At 52.1% G+C, this 21,123-nt stretch overlaps 1 protein-coding gene across 4 annotated transcripts in view; it reads right to left on the bottom strand.

The window, feature by feature from the left end:
• Nucleotides 1-15,173, bottom strand: part of CEP43 (centrosomal protein 43) — a 29,545-nt gene extending 14,372 nt beyond the window's left edge. Inside the window, exons 1-7 of one of the 4 annotated variants that reach the window (XM_047859422.1) lie at nucleotides 14,969-15,173; nucleotides 14,338-14,391; nucleotides 10,378-10,432; nucleotides 9,822-9,910; nucleotides 8,579-8,716; nucleotides 3,780-3,860; nucleotides 1,652-1,711 (exon numbers count right to left, since the gene is read on the bottom strand). In XM_047859422.1, coding sequence (XP_047715378.1) covers nucleotides 1,652-1,711; nucleotides 3,780-3,860; nucleotides 8,579-8,716; nucleotides 9,822-9,910; nucleotides 10,378-10,432; nucleotides 14,338-14,391; nucleotides 14,969-15,070 — 579 coding nt within the window. In that variant the 5' untranslated portion in view covers nucleotides 15,071-15,173. The remainder of the gene's footprint in view (nucleotides 1-1,651; nucleotides 1,712-3,779; nucleotides 3,861-8,578; nucleotides 8,717-9,821; nucleotides 9,911-10,377; nucleotides 10,433-14,337; nucleotides 14,392-14,968) is intronic. The other 3 variants (XM_047859420.1, XM_047859421.1, XM_047859423.1) reach the window with 3 other exon arrangements.
• Between the last annotated feature and the right edge of the window lie 5,950 nt (nucleotides 15,174-21,123).

The raw sequence follows: 21,123 nt of genomic DNA, 5'->3' as shown, positions 1-21,123 counted from the left end.
AAATTGATTAAATGTATCTTTAAAAAAACTACGCTGTTTTATATCGTTAGCCATCTTTCTTAAGGGGGGGCCTCACCTCTCCAATGAGACTGTCACCTGTGTCGGTGGGGACCACGGTGAAGTGCCCACAGCGCTTAACACAGTGATGTGCACCGCATACGTGTTCAAACGTACCTGCTAAATACCACTCTAAAGGGTCTTCTCACGTAGAAACACACACAGGCGACACGAACAAGTACAAGAGCGGGAATTTACTGGTGAAACCACAAGAATGAAGGCAGCTAACACAACAATCCAGGGTTTAAAAGCCCTTTAAGTTTGAAGGTCTTCAATTATAAGCTAAGGTTCCACAAGAACTGAAGCATCTCACAGAACTAAAAACTAAATACCTTAAACATCTTATCCTAAACAGGTATGAAAACTGTCCTGATGAGTAGTGTGCTTCCAAGAACTCTAATACTTAAATTTTAAAAGCAGCTAATCTAGGGGCGCCTGGGTGGCGCAGTCGGTTGGGCGTCCGACTTCAGCCAGGTCACGATCTCGCGGTCCGGGAGTTCGAGCCCCGCGTCAGGCTCTGGGCTGATGGCTCGGAGCCTGGAGCCTGTTTCCGATTCTGTGTCTCCCTCTCTCTCTGCCCCTCCCCCGTTCATGCTCTGTCTCTCTCTGTCCCAAAAATAAATAAACGTTGAAAAAAAAAAAATTTTTTTTTTTTAAATAAATAAATAAAAGCAGCTAATCTACTGGTTGGGTCAATTTTTGTCATCTCTGGGGGAGGAAAAAAACACAGCCAGGCACAGATCCCTGACGACTCAGTGCGCCTACCCCGTGCACCCCCACACACCCCCCACCCCAGGCACCCCCGCGGCCAGGGCTTCGTGGAAAGGCTCGTCATCGACATCGATGAGCAACGGGCAGATGAGTTGCTGAATGCTGAACACCTTTCATTTATCGCCTGGAACTTATCCAAAAAGTAGTCTGATGTTCTATTTACCTCAGATAAAAATCAGAACGTTAAGAATAAGAATAGGACCCCCTCCCCTGCTCATGCTGTCTCTCTCTGTCTCAAAAATAAAAACGTTAAAAATTTTTTTTTTTTTTTTTTTTTTTTTTTAAAGGGGAGCCTAGGTGGCTCAGTCGGTTGAGCCTCCGACTTCGGCTCAGGTCATGATCTCACAGTTCGTGAGTTCGAGCCCCGCATCGGGCTGTGTGCCGACAGCTCGGAGCCTGGAGCCTGCTGCGGATTCTGTGTCTCCCCCTCTCTCTGCCCCTCCCCTGCTCATGCTCTGTCTCTCAAAAATAAATAAAAACATTAAAAAAAAAATTTGTAAAAACAATATGTATAGGACCATCCAAAGGGAAAATAAATATTTTCGACTTTTTTTTGGACAAAACAAAGAATTCTCCAAGTAAAATTAACAGCACATTTGAAAAATACAACAGTATGATTTTCACCCGGATAAAAGCTGAAAGTCAGATTACTTTTCTCGGCACCGTGACTTTATCACAAGTGACCGCAGTCAAAGGAGCACGGGCCCGGGGCGGGCAGGGACCGTCCGGCAGGGACCCAGCGCCCGGCAGGGACCCGCGGCCCCCAGGCTGGTGGTCTGCTGCGGCGCGGGCCGCGCTCCCCCTCTGCCCTCGCGCGTGTTACCTTGGCACCAGACTTCCGCCTGCTTGTCTTCTTCTTACCCTGTCCTGTGTACCTTGGTATCTGAGCATGAGAATAAAATGACATTTTACCACAAAGCATAAATCTTCAAAAAGAAATTAATTCATCACCAAACTAACAAAGCTTCCGATTAGCAAAGTTCTTAAAACCGGAAACCTGAATCAATCTGTTCTTTTTAGAGGCCCGCTATTTTTTTTCTTCTCTTGCCTTAACTCCCTTCCTCAAGTGGTTCAACCCACGGGGAACCGCTGGGCCTCACGGCTACCCGGTCACCCGTCCACACCGCGGCCGCAGCCCGCCCCACGGCAGCTGTGCGGGCAACCGCTTCCCGAAGCTTCCTCGGGAGCACACGGCACGGGCTCCGAAGGTCGGGCTGGCCCCAAGGCCTGACCACGACTTCCCAGGGTCCCCAGGCCCCTCTGTGGGCTCCCGGGCCGGTAAGGCACCTGCTCTAAGACACAGGCTCTCCTCAGAGCCCAAAATGATTCAGAGAGCACCGAGCCGTAAAAGAAAGCAGGCGAGTGAAAGGTGGGCAAAGTGCCAAAACTCCGAATCCACACGTCAGCGCTACCGGGAACCGCGTTCCCACCATCGGAAGGCCTCCCGTTGACACGAGTCGGCCGTGGCACCGGGAGCGGCCCCGGCCACCCGGAGCACGGAGGACCGCTCTCTCAATCACCCTGCAAGACAACATCACTGTCCTGTGAGCACGTGGGGCAACGTTCCCCCGCCAGCTAACTTCAACGATCCTCATCAAAACTCCTAGATCTTGAAACTTAAGTCTGTGCACAGAGAGTAAGAACATGCGAGAGGCTTTGCTGTCTTATCCTGAAGACCCACCGCGTGCAGAAGTCGGTGCTGCTAACTGGCTTTAAAAAAATACTGCTACTCTGCTAAAAAGAGAGCGTCCAGAGAGCTCAGTGCCGTGGGCACTGATGTTCTGGAATATGCGCTAATTTGAACCCCTTCCCAGCCAGACATTTTCACAGAAAGCAGTGCTGCTCACAAAGGCTCTGACAGCTGACAATTCATTTCAAGGGGCTTCTTAAATTCACTCACAACCTCGTTCTCTCTGTTACTGTGGTCACGGCCTCCCATGAGCATCAAGGGAAAACCTTCCCCACAGAAAAAGCTCACCAGACCTCGGGGAGAGGGGACCGCTACGCACGGGATGACGGCCCCTTCCCGCGGCGGGAAATAAAGCACCAAACGCTTTGGTCTCCAAATCGAAAAAATGAAAAGGAGCAGCCACATCCAAGAACCGGCGACAACACAGCAGGGGCCGCTCTCGGTGTCTGAGCCCGGGCATCTGAGAGAGAGAAACCCCCTCCACCACGTCTGGCCCCTACACGTCGCCTCACCTGGAACCACCCGCACAGCCCCTCCAGCGCGTCACCCTAACCCTGCGGGCTAGAGATCAGAGCGACTGTCCCAACGCCACCCGACCCGACCCCACCCCGGCTAGGACTGGCCCGTTCCACCGGTGCACGCTGCGCCCGACCGGTCACGGGGCAGCACGCTCCCGAAGCATCCTGCTTCTGCCGCCCTGTTGCCCCCGACTTCCAGTCCCAGGGTCCCGCTCTAGTCCCGTCCAGGGTGCCAAATCCCTGAGACCGGAAGGCCTCGGCTCAACAACCCATAGCCGCCCCCTACGCACACAGCCAGAGCAAACGTACGTTCGTATGAATCCTCCAAATGGCTCGCTAACATAAAACCCTTGTAATTTACCATCCAAACTGGTCCCCCATCTGCGATATTCAACACAACGATATCCTGGAACCACAGTCTGGAACCTAGTACCCTCAAGCCAGGAATTTATAAGCGAAGAGTAAGTAAATGTCCTGGTCAGCTGAGGAAGAAGATGTTCCAAGGACCAAACTGAGGAAGAAGATGTTCCAAGGACCACATGAGCCCACAGATCCCCCAATTCTGTTATTCAACAGCATATTCCTCCCCAGGACACAAAATTCAACACAGTCCCAACCAAGGGAAATAATCTGTAAAACCACACGCTGCATCAGGGGAAAGACGCGTCTTCGCAAAACTACGCAGCGCTGGCGTCAGTCACGCGACGGGAGAGACAGCAGCAGAGTCCCCGCGGCCGGCTCACCTTGCTGGGACCGCTGTGTGCGCTCGCCTTGCCGTCCGGTGACTTCGGTGGAGAATGCACATCAGAGAGATCTAGCGCACCCTAAAACATTTCACGGTTTAAAATTAAAACAGGTTCAGAGCAAAACATAAATATACTAATCATGCCTCAACGGAATTGTAGCATTTAAAACTACTACGGGACGTTGGTGTTTTTGTAATTAACGTAAATATTCTTATGAGATTTTCCCCAATTTTAGTACAACAGAAACAAAACGAAACACACTTAGATCCCAATCACCTAAGTATTTCGCTCAATGACCTTGACCCAGTCTCCCCGCCTCCCACCCCCGCCCAGCCCGTGCATGTGAACCCAGCCCGTGAGCCACAGGCCTGCTTCCAGACTCGCTTCCCTACCCCACTGTGTCTCCATCGTATCAACGAGCAACTCTCATGAGTCGCCCTCTTCGACGACCACGCCCCTCCCTTCCTCCTCTCTGAGCCCGGTGCCCGTCCAGCCCTGTCACCGCCCACGTCCACATCATACAACCACCGTCCGCAGGGCACGGCCGGTCAGCTCTCGGCGCTACGCTAAACGCAAAGGAGGAATTCTGCCATGTTTCTTGAACGGAAATCACCTCCTAAAATTCACCCGCTCCATCATCACAAGCTCTGTGCACCGTATGCATATTAAACATCGGTCACTTTAACATAAGAACCCTTCCAACAACTGCAGCTTTTAAACGCGAAAACACACTGCACTGCACACCTCCGCTCCTCCGGCGGCCCCGTGACGTCGAGTAACGGCGTCGCCTTCTCCCAGGCTGACCGCCTCACCTCACCTCTGCGAACTTCTCTTCTTCCCGATTACCCTCCAAGGCCCTAGCCCTCTGCCAAGATATTAGCTCACTCGGTCTGGCCGCTTCTTCCTTCACAGGGGATCTTTCTCTGCCCGTTTGTCTCTGTGTTTACAGCCACCGTCCTGGTCGAGATCCGCCTTCCCCCGATCTCACCATCTAACCTTCCCAGACGTGTACAAACGTGTACCTCCCATGCACGCAAGTCTACAAAAGCTTCCCACTGACCGTGAACGCCCGATCTGTTAAGAATGCCCGTCCCCAACAGAGGCCTGACGTGAGGAGAGAGGGCCGGGCCACAGCAGGCACGGCCACAGGCAGGTGGGGCCAGGGCTCAGCTCCAACGGCAGCCAGCAGGGAGAGAGGACGAGCAAGAGGCAACATCCCAAAAGGCAGAGTGGAAGAGAGGCTGGGAATGAGGAACTCCCCGGCCGGATGCGGGGGTGATGTGCCACTGCAGGGGGACAAGGGATCAGAAGGCGAGAAAGCAAAAGTCACTTTCAAGGACGAGCCATCTGCCTCGAGCTCAAGGTCCCACGTTTCAAAAAAAGACGTAAGGCCAGAAAGACGAGTCGATGCGTCAAGACTGAGGAATCTGGATGCTGTCTGGTTGCCATCACACGGTGAGTGCAATTTCTAAAGAGGAAAGGAACAGATAAAGAGCTGAGCTTCAACACGGAGTCGGCAAGAGTGAAGGGTGCAGGCCGAGCGCCGAGGGCACCCGCAGGTGCCGCTGAGCTGGACGGGGGTGACCACGAGGCGCTCCCAGGGAGGACAGGGCTCACCAGGGGCAGTGCAGACCGGCGAGTGCAGGACTCCACGCGGGGGCACATCCAACACCCTCTGCCAAGTCAACTCAAATTCCCGGGCGAGGATGCGGGCCCGGCAACCGGATTCTTCAGGTGGTTTAAAATGCAATTTGGGGGGCACCTGGGTGGCGCAGTCGGTTAAGCGTCCGACTTCAGCCAGGTCACGATCTCGCGGTCCGGGAGTTCGAGCCCCGCGTCGGGCTCTGAGCTGACGGCTCAGAGCCTCGAGCCTGCTTCTGGTTCTGTGTCTCTCTCTCTCTCTGCCCCTCCCCCGTTCATGCCCTGTCTCTCTCTGTCTCAAAAATAAATAAACGTTAAAAAAAAATTTTTTTTTTTTTAAATAAAATAAAATAAAATGCAATTTGGGTAAAGGCATCACTAACTGAGTTCAGTGGGCTTAATCCACAGCTGGTTTTCTTCCCCGGCGTCAGAAGTCAAAGATTAATTTTAAAAACCTACCATTTTTTATTTCACCTCTCAAAGTTACGAACACTAGTGAATGACAGAAGAGCCAAAATGGCCACCCGTGAGCTCCCCACTTTAAATATGAACCCGACTCCGGATGTATTTGTGTGCACCCACACGCACACGCACACGCGAAGTACCCACCCCAATATTAAGAGGGGAAAAGTAGCAGAAAGTAGGTGTCTCGCAGCGGTCTCCGACCTCGTGGCGCCACGGAAGCCTCCTCCGGGCCCGTCCGACAGACCGCGGCCGTGAGACGGGCTAGGCTGATCGGGGAGGCGCCGGGGCCTCCGGTCACGACGACGGAAGAAGGCACCGCTGAGTTTCCATTTTCAGACCGAACCCACTGGGAGAGAGAGCTCTGACCGGGTCCCGGCTCGAGGCCGACCCCCCGTCCACAGCACACAGAGCTGGCCGGTGACAGCGGCTTCAGGCGGGACAGGGAGTCCTCCTGAGGGAGGGACCGACCGAGGCCACCAGGGGAGAGGCAGCTCCTCGGAGCGAGACCGAGGAGGCACAGGCACACGACCGACACACACAGAGAAGCGGGGGGGGCGAGAGCTGGGGCTGCGCGGTCACACGGGAGGAGGCGGATTTCTGTGTCTCGTGCAGCTTCCGCTCGGTCAGAAGATAAAGCCGGTTTTTTCACACAGGACTCAGACGCCCGAGTGAGCCGACCAGGCGGGGATGTTTGTGAAGGGCTGGAAATCCTGGTTTCGAGCCGGGAGGAGGCGCTGAGCCGGATGTGGGGAGTCCTGCAGGCGGGAATGGTAACGACGCGAGACACGGCGGCAACGCAGGCCAAACCTTACGAGACCCTACGTGCTCGGACAACCTCGGTCCTCACTACGACCCTCGAGGCTCATTTCTAGTCTCTCCGTCTCATAGGTGAGGACCCAGAGCGCGTGAAGGTTAAGTGACCTCCGGGAGGTGACCCCGGCAGCCCGGCTCCGCGTCCGAGCCAAGGCTGGCGCGTGAGGGAGGGACAGCGAACCAGAGACGGCGACGACACGGGTGGCTGGCACTGCAGGGAGATGGACCGAAGGGCGACCCGGAAGGAAAGAAAAGGGCAGACGGACAGACACGGCTCACCACCACCCACCGGCCCAGGAGAGAGCAGGAAGCGAGGCGGTCTGGAGTTCGTTAAGTTTATGCGACTTCTTCTTCGCCACTAGCTGGTACGACGCCCATCCCATGATAAGCACCACCAGACACTGGGAAACTACAAACGAGTGAAATTACACCCACAAGCTGAGCGACAACGTGGGCTCTGCGTGGGCTGACTTGCTCACCCACCGGGACGCGGGTCTCACCGGGACGTGGGTCTGCTTCCTGCCGCTCGGAGCACCTTCCCGGTCCTGTCCCCTCCTGTCCTCCCGCAGCAAGATGGGGTTTAACGACTGGAAACGACCGCTGCCCCCGGGGCGCCCGGGGGGCTCAGCCGGTTAAGCGTCCGGCTTCGGCTCAGGTCACGATCTCACACTCCGTGAGTTCGAGCCCCACGTCAGGCTCTGTGCTGACCGCTCGGAGCCTGGAGCCTGTTCCAGATTCTGTGTCTCCCTCTCTCTCTGACCCTCCCCCGTTCATGCTCTGTCTCTCTCTGTCTCAAAAATAAATAAACGTTAAAAAAAAAAAAAGAAACCACTGCCCCCTTTAACTAAACTTACTGCTTATAAAATGCTCAGAACCAATCACTTACTGGACACTCCCTCTGGTATCACGAGCGTCACGTCAACGTCTGTTTCCTTACGCGAGCGCATTCCAGCTTGAATAGCTCTCAACTCTTCTAGTCCAAGAAACGTTCTCATATCTTATCTTTTCATTGGAAGTGTCTGTTAGGCCTTACATGTAACAGGTGCTCAGTCAGGCTTTCCTGATGTTCAAAGATCCTAACAGAAGATAAACTCTGAGGCTGTGTACGTGGCAGTGCGCAACCCCCACAACCTTACCTATAAACCCGGGACATGTGGGACTAAAAGCACACCATCAGCCAGGTGTCTGAGACGACCACCATACCATCCACGTCTGTGAGACAGCGTCTTTACGTAAAGCTAACGTTTGCAAATAGAAATCAGACCGTTAACCTCATTAGCGGGATTTCTAAACAAAAGGAATAAGAACACAGAAGCTTGAAAATGTCCAGAAACTAAGCATGACCAACAGCTTAACCGGCTCTACGTCTCTTTTTCAAAAGCCTTTAAGTTCAAAGTGTTGTTAACCAGCCTCTAATGCAGCCCTGTTGTTTGAAATGGTAACCAGACAGCGGCTGACAACAAGCGCAGTGTCCTCCACGCTTCGCGTGCCCTAACTCCTGCATCAGGCTCTGCGATGCCCGTGAGGCGGCCTCTCTCCCCACCCCACACAGGAGCCACCGGGGAGGGACGGCTCACCTAGAGCCAACGGCTAGTGGGTGGACGAGCTGGAGCCCGTTCCAGGGAGCCTGGCCCCTGACCCCAACACCCCCACGTCCGTCCACACAACGAGTGCAGCTCCAGACCGGGAGCTACCACTTCTCCGATTTTCCTCAAACTGTGCCTTTATACAATCTGAGTGTGTTTCGTTTTGCTTTAAGGGAACAGCTTCTTTCCGTTTAAACTCTGATTCACTATGTATGCAAACACGTGCGTGGCTCTGCTGAGCAGCCAATACTTAAAATAGAAAAAGATAACGAAGGCTAGGACTGTACTCACCTCCCCATTGGTTGATCCTTTTTCTTTCTGTTGACAACGTCTAATCACTTCTAATAATAAAGGTCCACCCACAGTACCTTCTGCTTCAATAATACCTAGGTCTCGGGCTAAATTCTCTCGACCTTCAAGACCTTGAAACTAGGGCAGAAATAAGACGTGAGAAGTAAGATATAAACTGCACAAAAGTATGCAAATTATTTTCAGAGATTAAAGGAAAATATTTTTGAAACTGAAAGAGATCTCTAAACTCAGACCATTTTTCTTTTTTTTTTAATTTTTTTTTTTTCAACATTTATTTTTTTGGGGACAGAGAGAGACAGAGCATGAACGGCGGAGGGGCAGAGAGAGAGGGGGACACAGAATCGGAAACAGGCCCAGAGCCTGACGCGGGGCTCGAACTCCCGGACCGCGGGATCGTGACCTGGCTGAAGTCGGACGCTCAACCGACTGCGCCACCCAGGCGCCCCAGAGAGACCATTTTTCTAACAAATAAAATGCTTATTTAAAAAAAACTATCTAGGGGCGCCTGGGTGGCTCAGTCGGCTGAGCATCTGACTTTGGCTCAGGTCATGACCTCACGGTCTGTGAGTTCGAGCCCCACATCGGGCTCTGTGCTGACAGCTTGGAGCCTGGAACCTGCTGCGGATTCTGTGTCTCCCCCTCTCTCTGCTCCTCCCCCACTCACACTCTGTCTCTCTCTCTTTAAATTTAAATAAACTTGGGGCGCCTGGGTGGCTCAGTCGGTTGAGCCTCCGGCTTCGGCTCAGGTCATGATCTCGCAGTTCATGGGTTCAAGCCTCACCTCGGGCTCTGTGCTGACAGCTCAGAGCCTGGAGCCTGCTTCAGACTCTGTGTCTCCCTCTCTCTCTGCCCCTAACCCACTCGCATTCTGTCTCTGTCTCTCTCAAAAATAAACAAACATTAAAAAAAATTTTTTTTTCATTATCTCTTTCCTTTACCAAGTCCCTACACGCAAAGTCCCCATTAAAGTCCCCATTAATGGGTGTCATCACGCCACAAAAGACTCCTTTCTATGAAGGAGTTCTATGAAGTTCTATGAAGCAGCACTGGAACCAAGTAGCTACCGTGCAGACGGCTTTTATGAAAAACAGATAATCAACTACCAAAGAAATCTCTACGCAAGACACTGCAAACTGTCAAATTTCATGAAGTTTCAGCTTAACCGAACCCACTTGTGACGGAGAAAGTTTCAAACGATAGATGCGAAAGTCATTATTCTTACTGTGCTAGTTTCAGGCTGAAAAACGGCCAAGGTGAAGTCAAGGTTGAAAAACTGAAGAAATTCTGCAACAAGACCAGCCACCAGCCGGCCTGCAAAAAAGCGAGAGCTGATGAGCATATGCCTCCCCTCCGGGAACCCCGAAGCCTCCTCGAGGACACCATGAAATAAGCCCAACCCACTGATGGGAAAAACAAGGCTTCTAAACCGTTTCACCGCAAACTGATCTTAGAAGAACACGGTCATGCAATGAAAATCTCAAGTCTCGTTTTTCTCGTAGGATCATCAGTTTGGAGCCAACGGTTAATCAGACAACTTGACATTTCACAGGTGGGCTCGAGTGTTCCGCTCCTTAGAGCGCTTTTAGCCAACAATTTCCCATGACCGATGATATTTAAACAACTTAACAGCTGTTCAATAAATGGCAACTTTAAAGTGAGGAGTTGTAAGAATCACAGACCTCAAAAAACATCTCAAACCCCTGCTCTCTCCGAAACGGAGCCATCATTTGAAAATCCGGAGAGAGACAAAACAAACAAGAACCAGCTGAACATCTTACCATCTCTCGTGTTCAAGAACTTTCTCAGGCTCTCATTGACTAGAGGAGTTTTGTTCTGTTAAAAAATGAAATACTGTGTCATGTGTTTATCCTAAAAACAACTACGACATGTGGTTTAACATTTAATGTCTTGGCAAAGATATAAATGAGATACAGTCACTCGCAAAATTATGGTCAGGCCCATTCCAAAACTCTTAACTACTATAAAAACTCTTCCGTACTACTTAATGTTTCAAACTTAGTTAAATGAAACTATACGTGAAATGTGTATTTATTTATAGTTGGTGGGGTGCCTGGGTGGCTCAGTGGGTTGAGCATCTGACTTCAGCTCAGGTCATGATCTCGTGGTCTGTGAGTTCAAGCCCCACGTCGGGCTCTGTGCTGACAGCTCGGAGCCCGGAGCCTGCTTCCGATTCTGTGTCTCCCTCTCTCTCTGCCCCTCCCCCGCTCATGCTCTGTCTCTCTCTCTGTCAAAAATAAGTAAACACTCAAAAAAAATTTATTTATAACTGGTAAACATTTCATCAACTGCTTATTAAGCTACTTTAGAGCCTAGGTCTTCAAGCGCTCCTGCAAAATGACATTACATTTACGTACAAAAACAACTGTTTACTATCCCAAACACGTGAAGCTGACATTTTCTGGCCGGGCACATCTACCATTTATAGCACGCTTACAGTGAGCAGGACTCAAATTACACACTTGCTACTCCCCGCTCGTCGGCAGTATGTGAGAGGATTTTCCGCAGCGCATGGGCCAGCTTATTTCTGTCATTAGACGTGTATTCGGATACAGGAAAAATACCTGTGGGTCACCCCAGCTTCCTTAAGCAGACTGAACTACAGGTATAACGGGGGGCCTCACGCTCCACCAACGGGACTGTAAATGGTGCAATCACTTGGGAAAGTAATCTGGCAATGTTTTCAAAAGCTGAAACTACCCCTCCCCTGGGACCCATCTGTAGGTATTTTCTCGAAGAACAGCACAGATCCAAGCAAAGATGTGCACGTGAACGTTCCCAGAAGCCCCGTTTGTAAGAAACCTGGCAACAAGTCAAAAGTTCATCCCCAGGTGAGTAAACAGCCACGTGACCACACAGCGGGCACTACGCGGGAGGGGGACGGGACCAGCCAGCAACACAAAGGACATGAAGAATCTCGAAGCATCACGCAGAATGAATGCAGCCAAGTCGAGGAAGAAAGGAGCCTACGCTGCAGGATTCCACTTGAATGGCCCTTACAGGCATGGATGCCCAGGGCCGGGAAGGGTGTTACAAAGAGGTCTGAGGAAGTTTTCCAGGGTCAGGACATGGCCACTATCTTGCCTGCCTCATGGCTGCATAAATTTGTTAAAATATAACATGTTGTAGATTTAAGTATGTTGAATTTATTGTAGGTCAATTCTATCTGAATAAAGTTGTTTTTAAAAAAACCAAAAAGTGGGGCACCTGGGTGGCGCAGGCGGTTAAGCGTCTGACTTCAGCCAGGTCACGATCTCACGGTCCGTGAGTTCGAGCCCCGCGTCAGGCTCTGGGCTGATGGCTCGGAGCCTGGAGCCTGTTTCCGATTCTGTGTCTCCCTCTCTCTCTGCTCCTCCCCCGTTCATGCTCTGTCTCTCTCTGTCCCAAAAATAAATAAACGTTGGAAAAAAAAAATTAAAAAAAAAAAAAAAAGATAAGGAAGGGAAAGAAGACAAAGGTCCTTGGGGCGCCTGGGGGGCTCAGTCGGTTGAGCGTCCGACTTCGGCTCAGGTCATGATCTCACAGTTCATGGGTTCAAGCCCCGCGTCGGGCTCTGTGCTGACGGCTCAGCGCCTGGAGCCTGCTTCGGATTCCATGTCTCTGGCTCTCTCTGCCCCTCCCCCACTTACGCTCTGTCTCTGTCTCTCTTCTCTCAAAAATAAACATTAAAAAAAAAAAGAAGAACACGGAGGTCCTTAATAGGTTGGTCTAGGGAATTTTAAGACAGTGAGTCGACCGAAATATTTAAAGAAAGTGGAGGGACAAGATCAGATGTGGATAAAAACAGCCAATTGAGGAGCACTGTGGAGAAGGACTTCAGGAAGACAGCGAGGGACACGAGCAAAGGGAAGACTAGAGGGAAGGAATGGGCAAGGTGGAAAAGAAGTAGCTAAACACAGGCTAGGAGGGCAGCAGAGAACCTCAGACGTCTCAGGTACAGTATGACACAGCCAGGCAACTCACTGGACGCACAGAAAGAGCAGGGTCCAGGCACCTCTCTGATGTCCCGCTTGGATACAGAGCTGTCCCCGTGAGCCCAATCGGGCTAGCAGGCACTGTGACAGGTCTGAGGCTCACGCTATGGATCAAAGCTGCAGGGCCGAAGTCACTGCTGTGGCCAAGGTCATCGGGGAGAGAACACAGAACGAGAACCACCAGATAACGCGCCAGGGATTTAAGCGGGGTGCACAGGACAAAGATCACGCTAAAGGAACCAAGGAGGGGTCAAAAGGAAAAAAGAAGAAAACAGAAAAAAGTCCCAAAACTCCGGGGAGATTTTCAGGGAGAGAAGGATTAAGAATGCCAAATGCTGCAAAGAACTAAGATAGGTAAGAACTAAAATACGGTCAATAAGGAGATTCTTCTTGACCTCAGCAAAGGGAGTTACTTAGATGTAGCAGATTTGAAACCAATTTAAATGGACTGAAGATGTTAATGGATTAAAGGATGCCCAGAACTTAAGGGAAGGACCTACATGCTCTTTCCAAACTTGGCTGTGAGGGGAAGAGCCAGCGGGTTATTAAAAGTGGAACATGAGTCAAGCAAACAGTTAAGGGAGAGATCAAAGACACAGCAAACAGCTAAGGAGCTGAGAGTACCTAGAAGGCAAAACGCAGACAAAGTGACCACTGATGGACGAGACAGAGCCTCCTCCACCAAAGCAGGAAGGAAAGAGGCACAGATAAATACAGATGCGGGCAAGCTTTTCCTGGGCTGAGCGACAGATGGGGGCGGGGCACACACCAATCGTCAGGACTGGATGCTTCTATTTCCCTGTGAAGCAAGAAGCGAGAGTGGCCGTTGAGAGTGGGGGGAACGGGAGGTGGACGTCGGCGTGGGTCGAGCGGGAGGTGCTGAGCGAGGTGCAGGGCCTGCTCGGACCCGGCCGAGGCCGGCACCCAGCAGCCAGTCACAGCAGCAGGCCACGCTGGGTGACCGCTCTAGCACACACGTGCACAAGCAGGGAGAGGAGCAGTCTGCTGAATTGAAGGACCTTCGCGGCTTTTCCCAGCGCGAGTATGGCTGGAAGGAGAGGCAGCTGCGGTTTCTGAGACACGGGCCACGGGGTCCAGACAAGTCAAGAACAGAGGGCAGCCGAGAGAAGACGGACACCTGGACAAACACAGAAGAGCAGAAGAGCCAGGAATCGAAGCGCTTCAGCAAGTTTGGGGGGGGGGGGGCGGCCACAGGCACCTAAGTCTAAAGAGATAAGGAGATTAGACGGATTTGCCACAGAGGACGGTGAAGACCCTGATCGCGGAGTGACTGTCGCCGACCAGTTCCTGAATACTTATTCAGAGTGGTGGTGAGACTGTGTGCCCCCACCGGGCGGGTGTTCACAATGCACACTGACACAGTAAAGGTCCTGAAGGATCCTGCCGGGAACTCGCGAACCACGGGACCATTTCTTCAAGCAGCTCCTATGACCTGGTTGTCCAGACTTCCCCTACGGGAAGGGATCTACACCACCTAAGATTTACCACCAGCCTCAGACTTACCGTGGGACCTTAACTTTCTTTGTATTACTCCAAACAATCTAAAATAAAGGCAAAAAGAGAGTCATTTTGCCTCCCTTCCAATAGCAAAGAAATGTAATCCTTAGTAACTCAAACTCCTCGCCGGCTACACGCTACCGTAAGCAGCATTTTAGAATGATCTCTAAGTAATTAAAAATCAAACATCAACGAACAGGGTAATATTGAAATTTGTAGATTTCATACCTCTACTTTCTCTTGCTCTTCTAGGGCTAAAAACACAGCTGCTCGGAGTTCAGCCTTTTTTTAAAGGGGGTAAAGGAACACAAATGGTTTCAAGGCAATTTTCATGGCAAGAAGCGCACACATACGGCGTACGTTCTACGGGCGCCATCCCCACCGTCTAAAAGCCAAACAACGAAAACCAACCGCGGGCAGGTACCGGCGGGGAGGTCAGGAGGCGCCCCGCGAGCTCTCTCCGCCGCCCCCCGCCTTCCCCCGGGGCCCACCCCCTCCGGGCCTGGCCCCGCTTTCGCGTCCGCGACCACGCCCACTAGTTCTGGCGCCGACCGAGGAGAAAGAAGTCCTCCCGGGGTGACACGCCGCAGCTGGGACCGCGACCACCCGCACCGGGGGCAGGGGGAGGGACCGCCTCGCCCGCGCGCCGCGCGCCACCCGGGGGCTCCCCGCGCGGACGGCCTCGAGCTCGCCCGCCCCGCCCCGCAGGGCCCCGCCCCCCACCCCGCGGCCCAGACGCGGCCCGGGCGGCCGGTCCCAAGCGCCCCGCAACCCGTTGTGACGCCCGCCGCCCGCAGAGGCCCTGCGGCCCGCGGGCGGCCGGCATCCCCGCGTCCAGGCGCGGCCCGGCCCGGCCCACCTTGATGCGGTTCAGGACCCCGCTGTTCTCCAGCGTCTGCACCAGCAGGTCTCGCAGCTCCGTGTCCTCCTCCGGCAGCACCGCGGCCGCCGTCGCCGCCATCTTGCTTCTCCAAGACAACCGCCCAAGCCGCGCCAACGGCCAACGGCCGCCGCCGATTCCGCTCGGCGCGCGGCGACGCGCCCGAGACCACGCCCCCGGCGCCGGCGCGAGCCCGCCCCCACGTCGGGGGCGGGACCAGGGGCGTTGGTGGGCGGGGCCTGCGGGAGGGGAGGGGCGGGGCCCCGGCTGTCTGCGGGCCGCCGGCCAAGGCGGGGGGGCTTTGAGGGAGGCGGTGCGGGTGGGGACGCGGCGCTGCGGTGCGTCGTCATTGAAATTGTACTACATCGCAGGCATGAATAAATCGTGTGCTTTGAAGGTTGGATGCGTTCCCACCGACCAAAGGGACGCCCAGTCCTGCTCAGCCCCGGGCGCAGCGGGGCGGGTGGAGGGTCGGTGTCCGAGACGCTTGAGACGGTCCCGGTGTCGCGTGCAGGCTGCCCCTGCAGACACACTGCAGCTGGGAAAGTCCTGATGTCTGCCTAGCTTCCGTGGTGGAGCCGAACTGTGTGCACACATGCGTCTGGGTGTGTGTGCACGCGCGCACCGCGATAGAGCCTGCACGCACATGCATGCATGCCTGTATGTAAATGTGCTCTTCAAGAAGAGCTTGTGAAAACATGCGTGTGTGTGCACGCCCTCACCGAGAGATAGCGTGCACAGACACGTACACACGTATATACACGCACTTCCCGACAGCCTCTACTTCCATGCATGTATATGTGTGCACACGCTCACCGATAGAGCCAGTGCATACATCCCTGTGTGTGTGTGCACATGTCACAGAGAGAGAGCCCGGGAGCATGTACCGGATATACTGAGAGGAGATACTGGGAGACTTACTATTCAGTGTCAATTATAGAAAGAATTGTCAGTTGCAGGTCTCAAGAGAAACGTGGTCAACAGGAAAGAACCATCAATCACAGGCCCCAACAAGGAAAACTGCACTGCATCGTCTAGAAAAAATCAGCCTCTGCTGCAGTTCAGCCAGTGAGAAATCATCACCACCCTGAACTCCTGCTTTTCTCCAGAGGACTTTGGTTCAAAACACCCCCTCCCAATCCCCCCACTTCTCCACAAAATAACGTTCTGTCCTTTGTTTGGAGGACTTACTATGGTTTTGCCGAGGTTTGCATGTCCTAAATTGCAATTCTCTGTTATTCCCAAATAAACCTGTTTCTGCTGGTGAAAATAACTGCCTTCTACTTTGTGTGGGTTTTTTTTTTTTTTTTGCTTCTAGTTTTTTTAATGTTTTATCTATTTATCGAGAGAGTGAGCACCAGCAGAGGAGGGGCAGAGAGAGAAGGGGACAGAGGATCTGAAGCAGCTTGGACCTAACAGGCTGACAGCAAGAAGCCCAATGCGGGAGCCAGGAGACCTTGACCTGAGCCAAAGTCGGACACTTAAATCGACTGAGCCACCCGGGCGCCCCCTGTGACTTCTGTTTTTGAGGTTAACAATACATGTGTGTATGTGTGAATATGCACATGTGCACAGTGAGAAAGTGCATATTTACACTGGGGTACAATGCAGTTTACGTGAATGTTCAGCATGCTGCTGTGCCGTTCCTCACACTCTGCATGTTTCCATAGTTTTGCAATAACGTGTTGGGAAGGTGAGGAAATCCAGAACTATGAGGAAACTGGTAAGAAAAAGTGCAGATTCTAGAACCCCACCCTGGGACCCTCACTGGGTCTCACTGGGTCGCCTCTTCTCCCCACCAGTAGCGTCTTTTAAAATTGTATATAGAGGGGCGCCTGGGTGGCTCACTCGGCTGAGCGTCTGACTTCGGCTCAGGTCACGATCTCGCGGTCCGTGAGTTCGAGCCCCACGTCAGGCTCTGGGCTGATGGCTCAGAGCCTGGAGCCTGCTTCGGATTCTGTGTCTCCCTCTCTCTCTGCCCCTCCCCCGTTCATGCTCTCTGTCTCAAAAATAAATAAACATTAAAAAAAATTAAAATAAAATAAAATTGTATATAGAAATGTTACATACACACATACTTCTCCCCTTCCATAATTTTCATCCTACGCTTACTTTTTAATTTACTGGTTTCACTTAATAAGTCCTGACTATCTTTTGATTTTGTACACATAGGTTCTATGTACACATAGATTCTACCTCATTCTTTAATTCCCACATAGTATTCGGTGTAAGGGTGCTCCAAATACTAGTTTTTGTAATTACGCTAGGATGTGTTTGAATTTGTTCTGGTTCCCGTGGAAGTAATGCGTACTGATGATTAAAAATCCGAACAAAATACACTTGTCATGAGCACAAGGTGAGGTAGGGAAGGACTGAATCACTATATCGAGCACCCGAAACTAATATCACACTGTACGTTAACCAACTGGAACTGAAAAAGAAAATCTTTTCTAGCAAAATACAAGTGTCCTAACACTCAGGTTATTCATCATTAAGTATTTATAAAATATTTGTTGAGGAATCTACCCAAAAAATCCAAACAAAATGGGAAAATATTAAAAGTAAAAGTGTGCACATCTTTCCTGCTCACCTACCCACCACCCAGGACCACACCCTAGACCCAACCACCATAAAGTTTGTTTTCAGTTCCCCTGGTTCTTTTCACATCAGTCTAAACGCTATACACTTACATCTTGACCCAACCAGGAATGGTGTCTTCCAAAGAATAAAACTTTATCTTCCAACTCCTAATTCTTAAAATTGTGTTACTTTTCATTTCACTGGTGGGGATTGTGTGACTTTGAACTGTCTACCTAAATCATCATTTGTCCATCTCACACATGACCTGCTGCCTCCCCGCCCTGGGAGATGTGGAAATTAGCATATCTGCACTCTAGGCTCCCCGCCCCCTCCCTCCCCCACATCACCGGTCCTAATGTTGTCAGTTTGATTCTTGTGTTTATACTGTCGAGAATTTACATTCTTTCCCTAATCACATCTTTCAAACTTTGTAGGTTGACCGGAAAACCATCCACAGCATTCACAATATTAGGGGTGTAACAGGTCTGTTAGGCAAAGCCCACAAGCCTTTGAAATGAACCTTTTCCTGCTCCCTGGACCATCCTCCAACTGCCAGACCCCAAGGTGATCTGCCTGCGGGTTTTCTGGCCACCAGAGCTTGCCCTGCCCGTGTTTGGGGAAGCCCTGCAGTGCCAGGGAAACACCCCCTCCTGAGTGCACCTCAACCCCTGGTGTAAGTGGATAAGGCCCCGCGACTTGCTCCCCAGTGGGGGAAGGGAGGGCACTTCAACACTAGCCTCCATGGTCCCGACCTGAGCGCCAGTTAACTAGAAATCTGCCTTGATAGCACAGCCTCTACGGGATCCCAACCTGCCTTGTCCCATTGCCCCCACCCCCCTGTGCCGTTTGCTGGGGTCCCCTCTCAATTTTATGTCTTAGGGTCTGCTTCCAGGGCACTGGAACCAAGACAGTTACCCCAGGCTCGGTCATGTAAAGCAGGTCCTAGGGATGGGGCCCCGGAATTGGATGGCTCACCAGCCAAATGGCAGGGAGGAGCCGTTGCTGATGGGAGTGGGGTGGTCTCAATGCTGGCGGATGCAGCGGCAGGTGGATAGGACAAAGTGGGAGAGGACACGTGGAGGGAGGGGGGCCCGGCTTGGGCCACCTCTCTAGCATTGGAGATGGGGAAAATGGTACTTTTAAAGATTCGGGAGTCAGATTTTTTTTTTTTAATGGTATCAAAGAGCTGAGGGAAGAGGATGACAGGTTCAAGTCGACCAACTATCACCCCAGGGCCTGGTGTAAAAAACAGCCCACGTGAGCCAGAAACTCCCATGACATCCCATCCGCAGCTCGAAATCCACTGCAGTAGGAAACTCTATGGACATCCGCAACTGCTATAAAGTAGGGCTTCGTATTTAAAGGGAGAGTCAGGGGGCGCCTGGGTGGCGCAGTCGGTTAAGCGTCCGACTTCAGCCAGGTCACGATCTCGCGGTCCGGGAGTTCGAGCCCCGAGTTGGGCTCTGGGTTGATGGCTCGGAGCCTGGAGCCTGTTTCCGATTCTGTGTCTCCCTCTCTCTCTGCCCCTCCCCCGTTCATGCTCTGTCTCTCTCTGTCCCAAAAATAAATAAAAACGTTGAAAAAAAAATTTAAAAAAAAAAATAAAGGGAGAGTCAGTTGTTAAGCATCTACTAGCACATCTTGGCATTCACTCTGCTTCCGGACCTGAGGGTTTATTCTGTCTGTTCATTCTCAAAGCCTCTAGTCCTAAGTAAGCTTCAGGCCCCTCAGCTGTGAAGTGTCAACCTGTCCCGCCGAGTTTGGCCACGTAAAATAAGACCGCTTGTTGGAAGTCACATCTATTTCCTGATATCGAGAAAGGATCTCTTGAGAAGTTGGTTTCTGAGATGGGCCTTAAGGAGAACAATTCTATCCGAAATAAAGGTCATTCCGAACGTAAAGGTTAACACGAGTAAGAGAGAGGGCTGGGGAGTATGGCCCGTGTTGGCGAACGTGGGATCAGGACACGTGCGAGAAAAGGGGAGCCAGTGGATCTGGATGTGCAGAAAATGGGAGGACATTCCTACCTGTAGACTTCAGGCAGGGGAGAGCCAAGAGCTGTGCGTGGGGAGGAAAGTGGGGCACAGCGGCAAAGTTCCTATCGGTGACAGAAGTAAATGGGGGCGGTTCCAGCAGGTAATGGCGTGTCATTGGGGGAAGGAACCAATGATCGACACCTAGGGTTGGCTCTCCAGGAGGCAGCCGGACACCCATTTGTCAGCACTGGAAGCGGAACCCTGGCTGTGGAAGCCACCGGGTCACCAGGGCTTCGTCCACCACAACATGGGTTCGACTTTTTTTTTTTTAATGTTTATTTATTTTTGAGAGAGAACATGCGTGAGTGGGGGAAGGGCAGAGAGAGAGGGAGACACAGAATCCGAAGCGGGCTCCAGGCGCTGAGCTGTCAGCACAGAGCCCGACGTGGGGCCCGAACTCGCGAACCGAACCGCGAGATCATGACCTGAGCCGAAGTCGGACACTCAGCCGACTGAGACACCCAGGCGCCCCCAAAAGCTCACTAATTTCTTACGGGATAGCTCAAACTTCCTTAAACATGTTGCCACATGCCGTGTAATAAAAGAACTAATAAAATTAAATTATTGTAATTTTAAAAAGAATATAAGTTTCTAAAAGTCAGCCAGCGATTACGAGAGATTTCATTCAATACAGTAGAAGGAGGTCTGTTCAAAAACACTTCTTTCTTTTGTGAAAGTTGTTACCGGTATAGTAGTATGTATACGAGGGACTTCAATAAAAAGTTGTCATTTACTGTCTAAAATGAGCCATTATTAAGCGCTGTAATTAAATCAGTAAACTCTGCACAATAACCACGAACGTCGTATCTTATCAACGTTTATTTATTTTTGGGACAGAGAGAGACAGAGCATGAACGGGGGAGGGGCAGAGAGAGAGGGAGACACAGAATCGGAAACAGGCTCCAGGCTCCGAGCCATCAGCCCAGAGCCTGACGTGGGGCTCGAACTCCCGGACCGCGAGATCGTGACCTGGCTGAAGTCGGACGCTTAACCGACTGCGCCACCCAGGCGCCCCACGTCATATCTTATCTTTACTATCATTGTTACTATTCCTCTGGCCACCCAGCTGGGACTCGGAATTCGCATCTGAGATCAAATCCACTCAGAAACCCAAGGAATGAAACGGTGTGGCCCACTTCCTGCAACAAGTTGGCAGGCTGAAACGAGGGAGAGAGGGAGGGGCTTTGCCTAATACCCCGGGGCGGTCAGTAGCTGACGTCACAGGAGCTCTGGGAACATGCTAAGTAAGAAAGGAGCAGGGAAAGCAGCCCAGCAAGAGGACCCCGTCCTCAGCATGTGGCCCGGGGCTCAATGAACCCTTCCCGAGGAGACAGCAATAAATGAGGGAGGGAGGGAGGGAAGGATGGGGAAGGGGAGGCACAGAGAGGAAGTTAGGGGGGGAGAGAGGGAAGGGTGGGAGGAGGGAAGAGAGGGGAGGGAGGAGTGGAAGAGGGGAGGGAGGGGAGGGAAAGAAGGGGTGGGGGAGAGAGGAGAGGAAGGGGTGAAGGAAGAAAAGGG

The sequence above is a fragment of the Prionailurus viverrinus genome, chromosome B2 (genome assembly GCF_022837055.1).
Source record: "Prionailurus viverrinus isolate Anna chromosome B2, UM_Priviv_1.0, whole genome shotgun sequence".
Lineage (NCBI taxonomy): Eukaryota > Metazoa > Chordata > Mammalia > Carnivora > Felidae > Prionailurus > Prionailurus viverrinus.
Note: the sequence above shows the minus strand (reverse complement) of the source record. Positions and strands in the feature narration are given on the sequence as shown.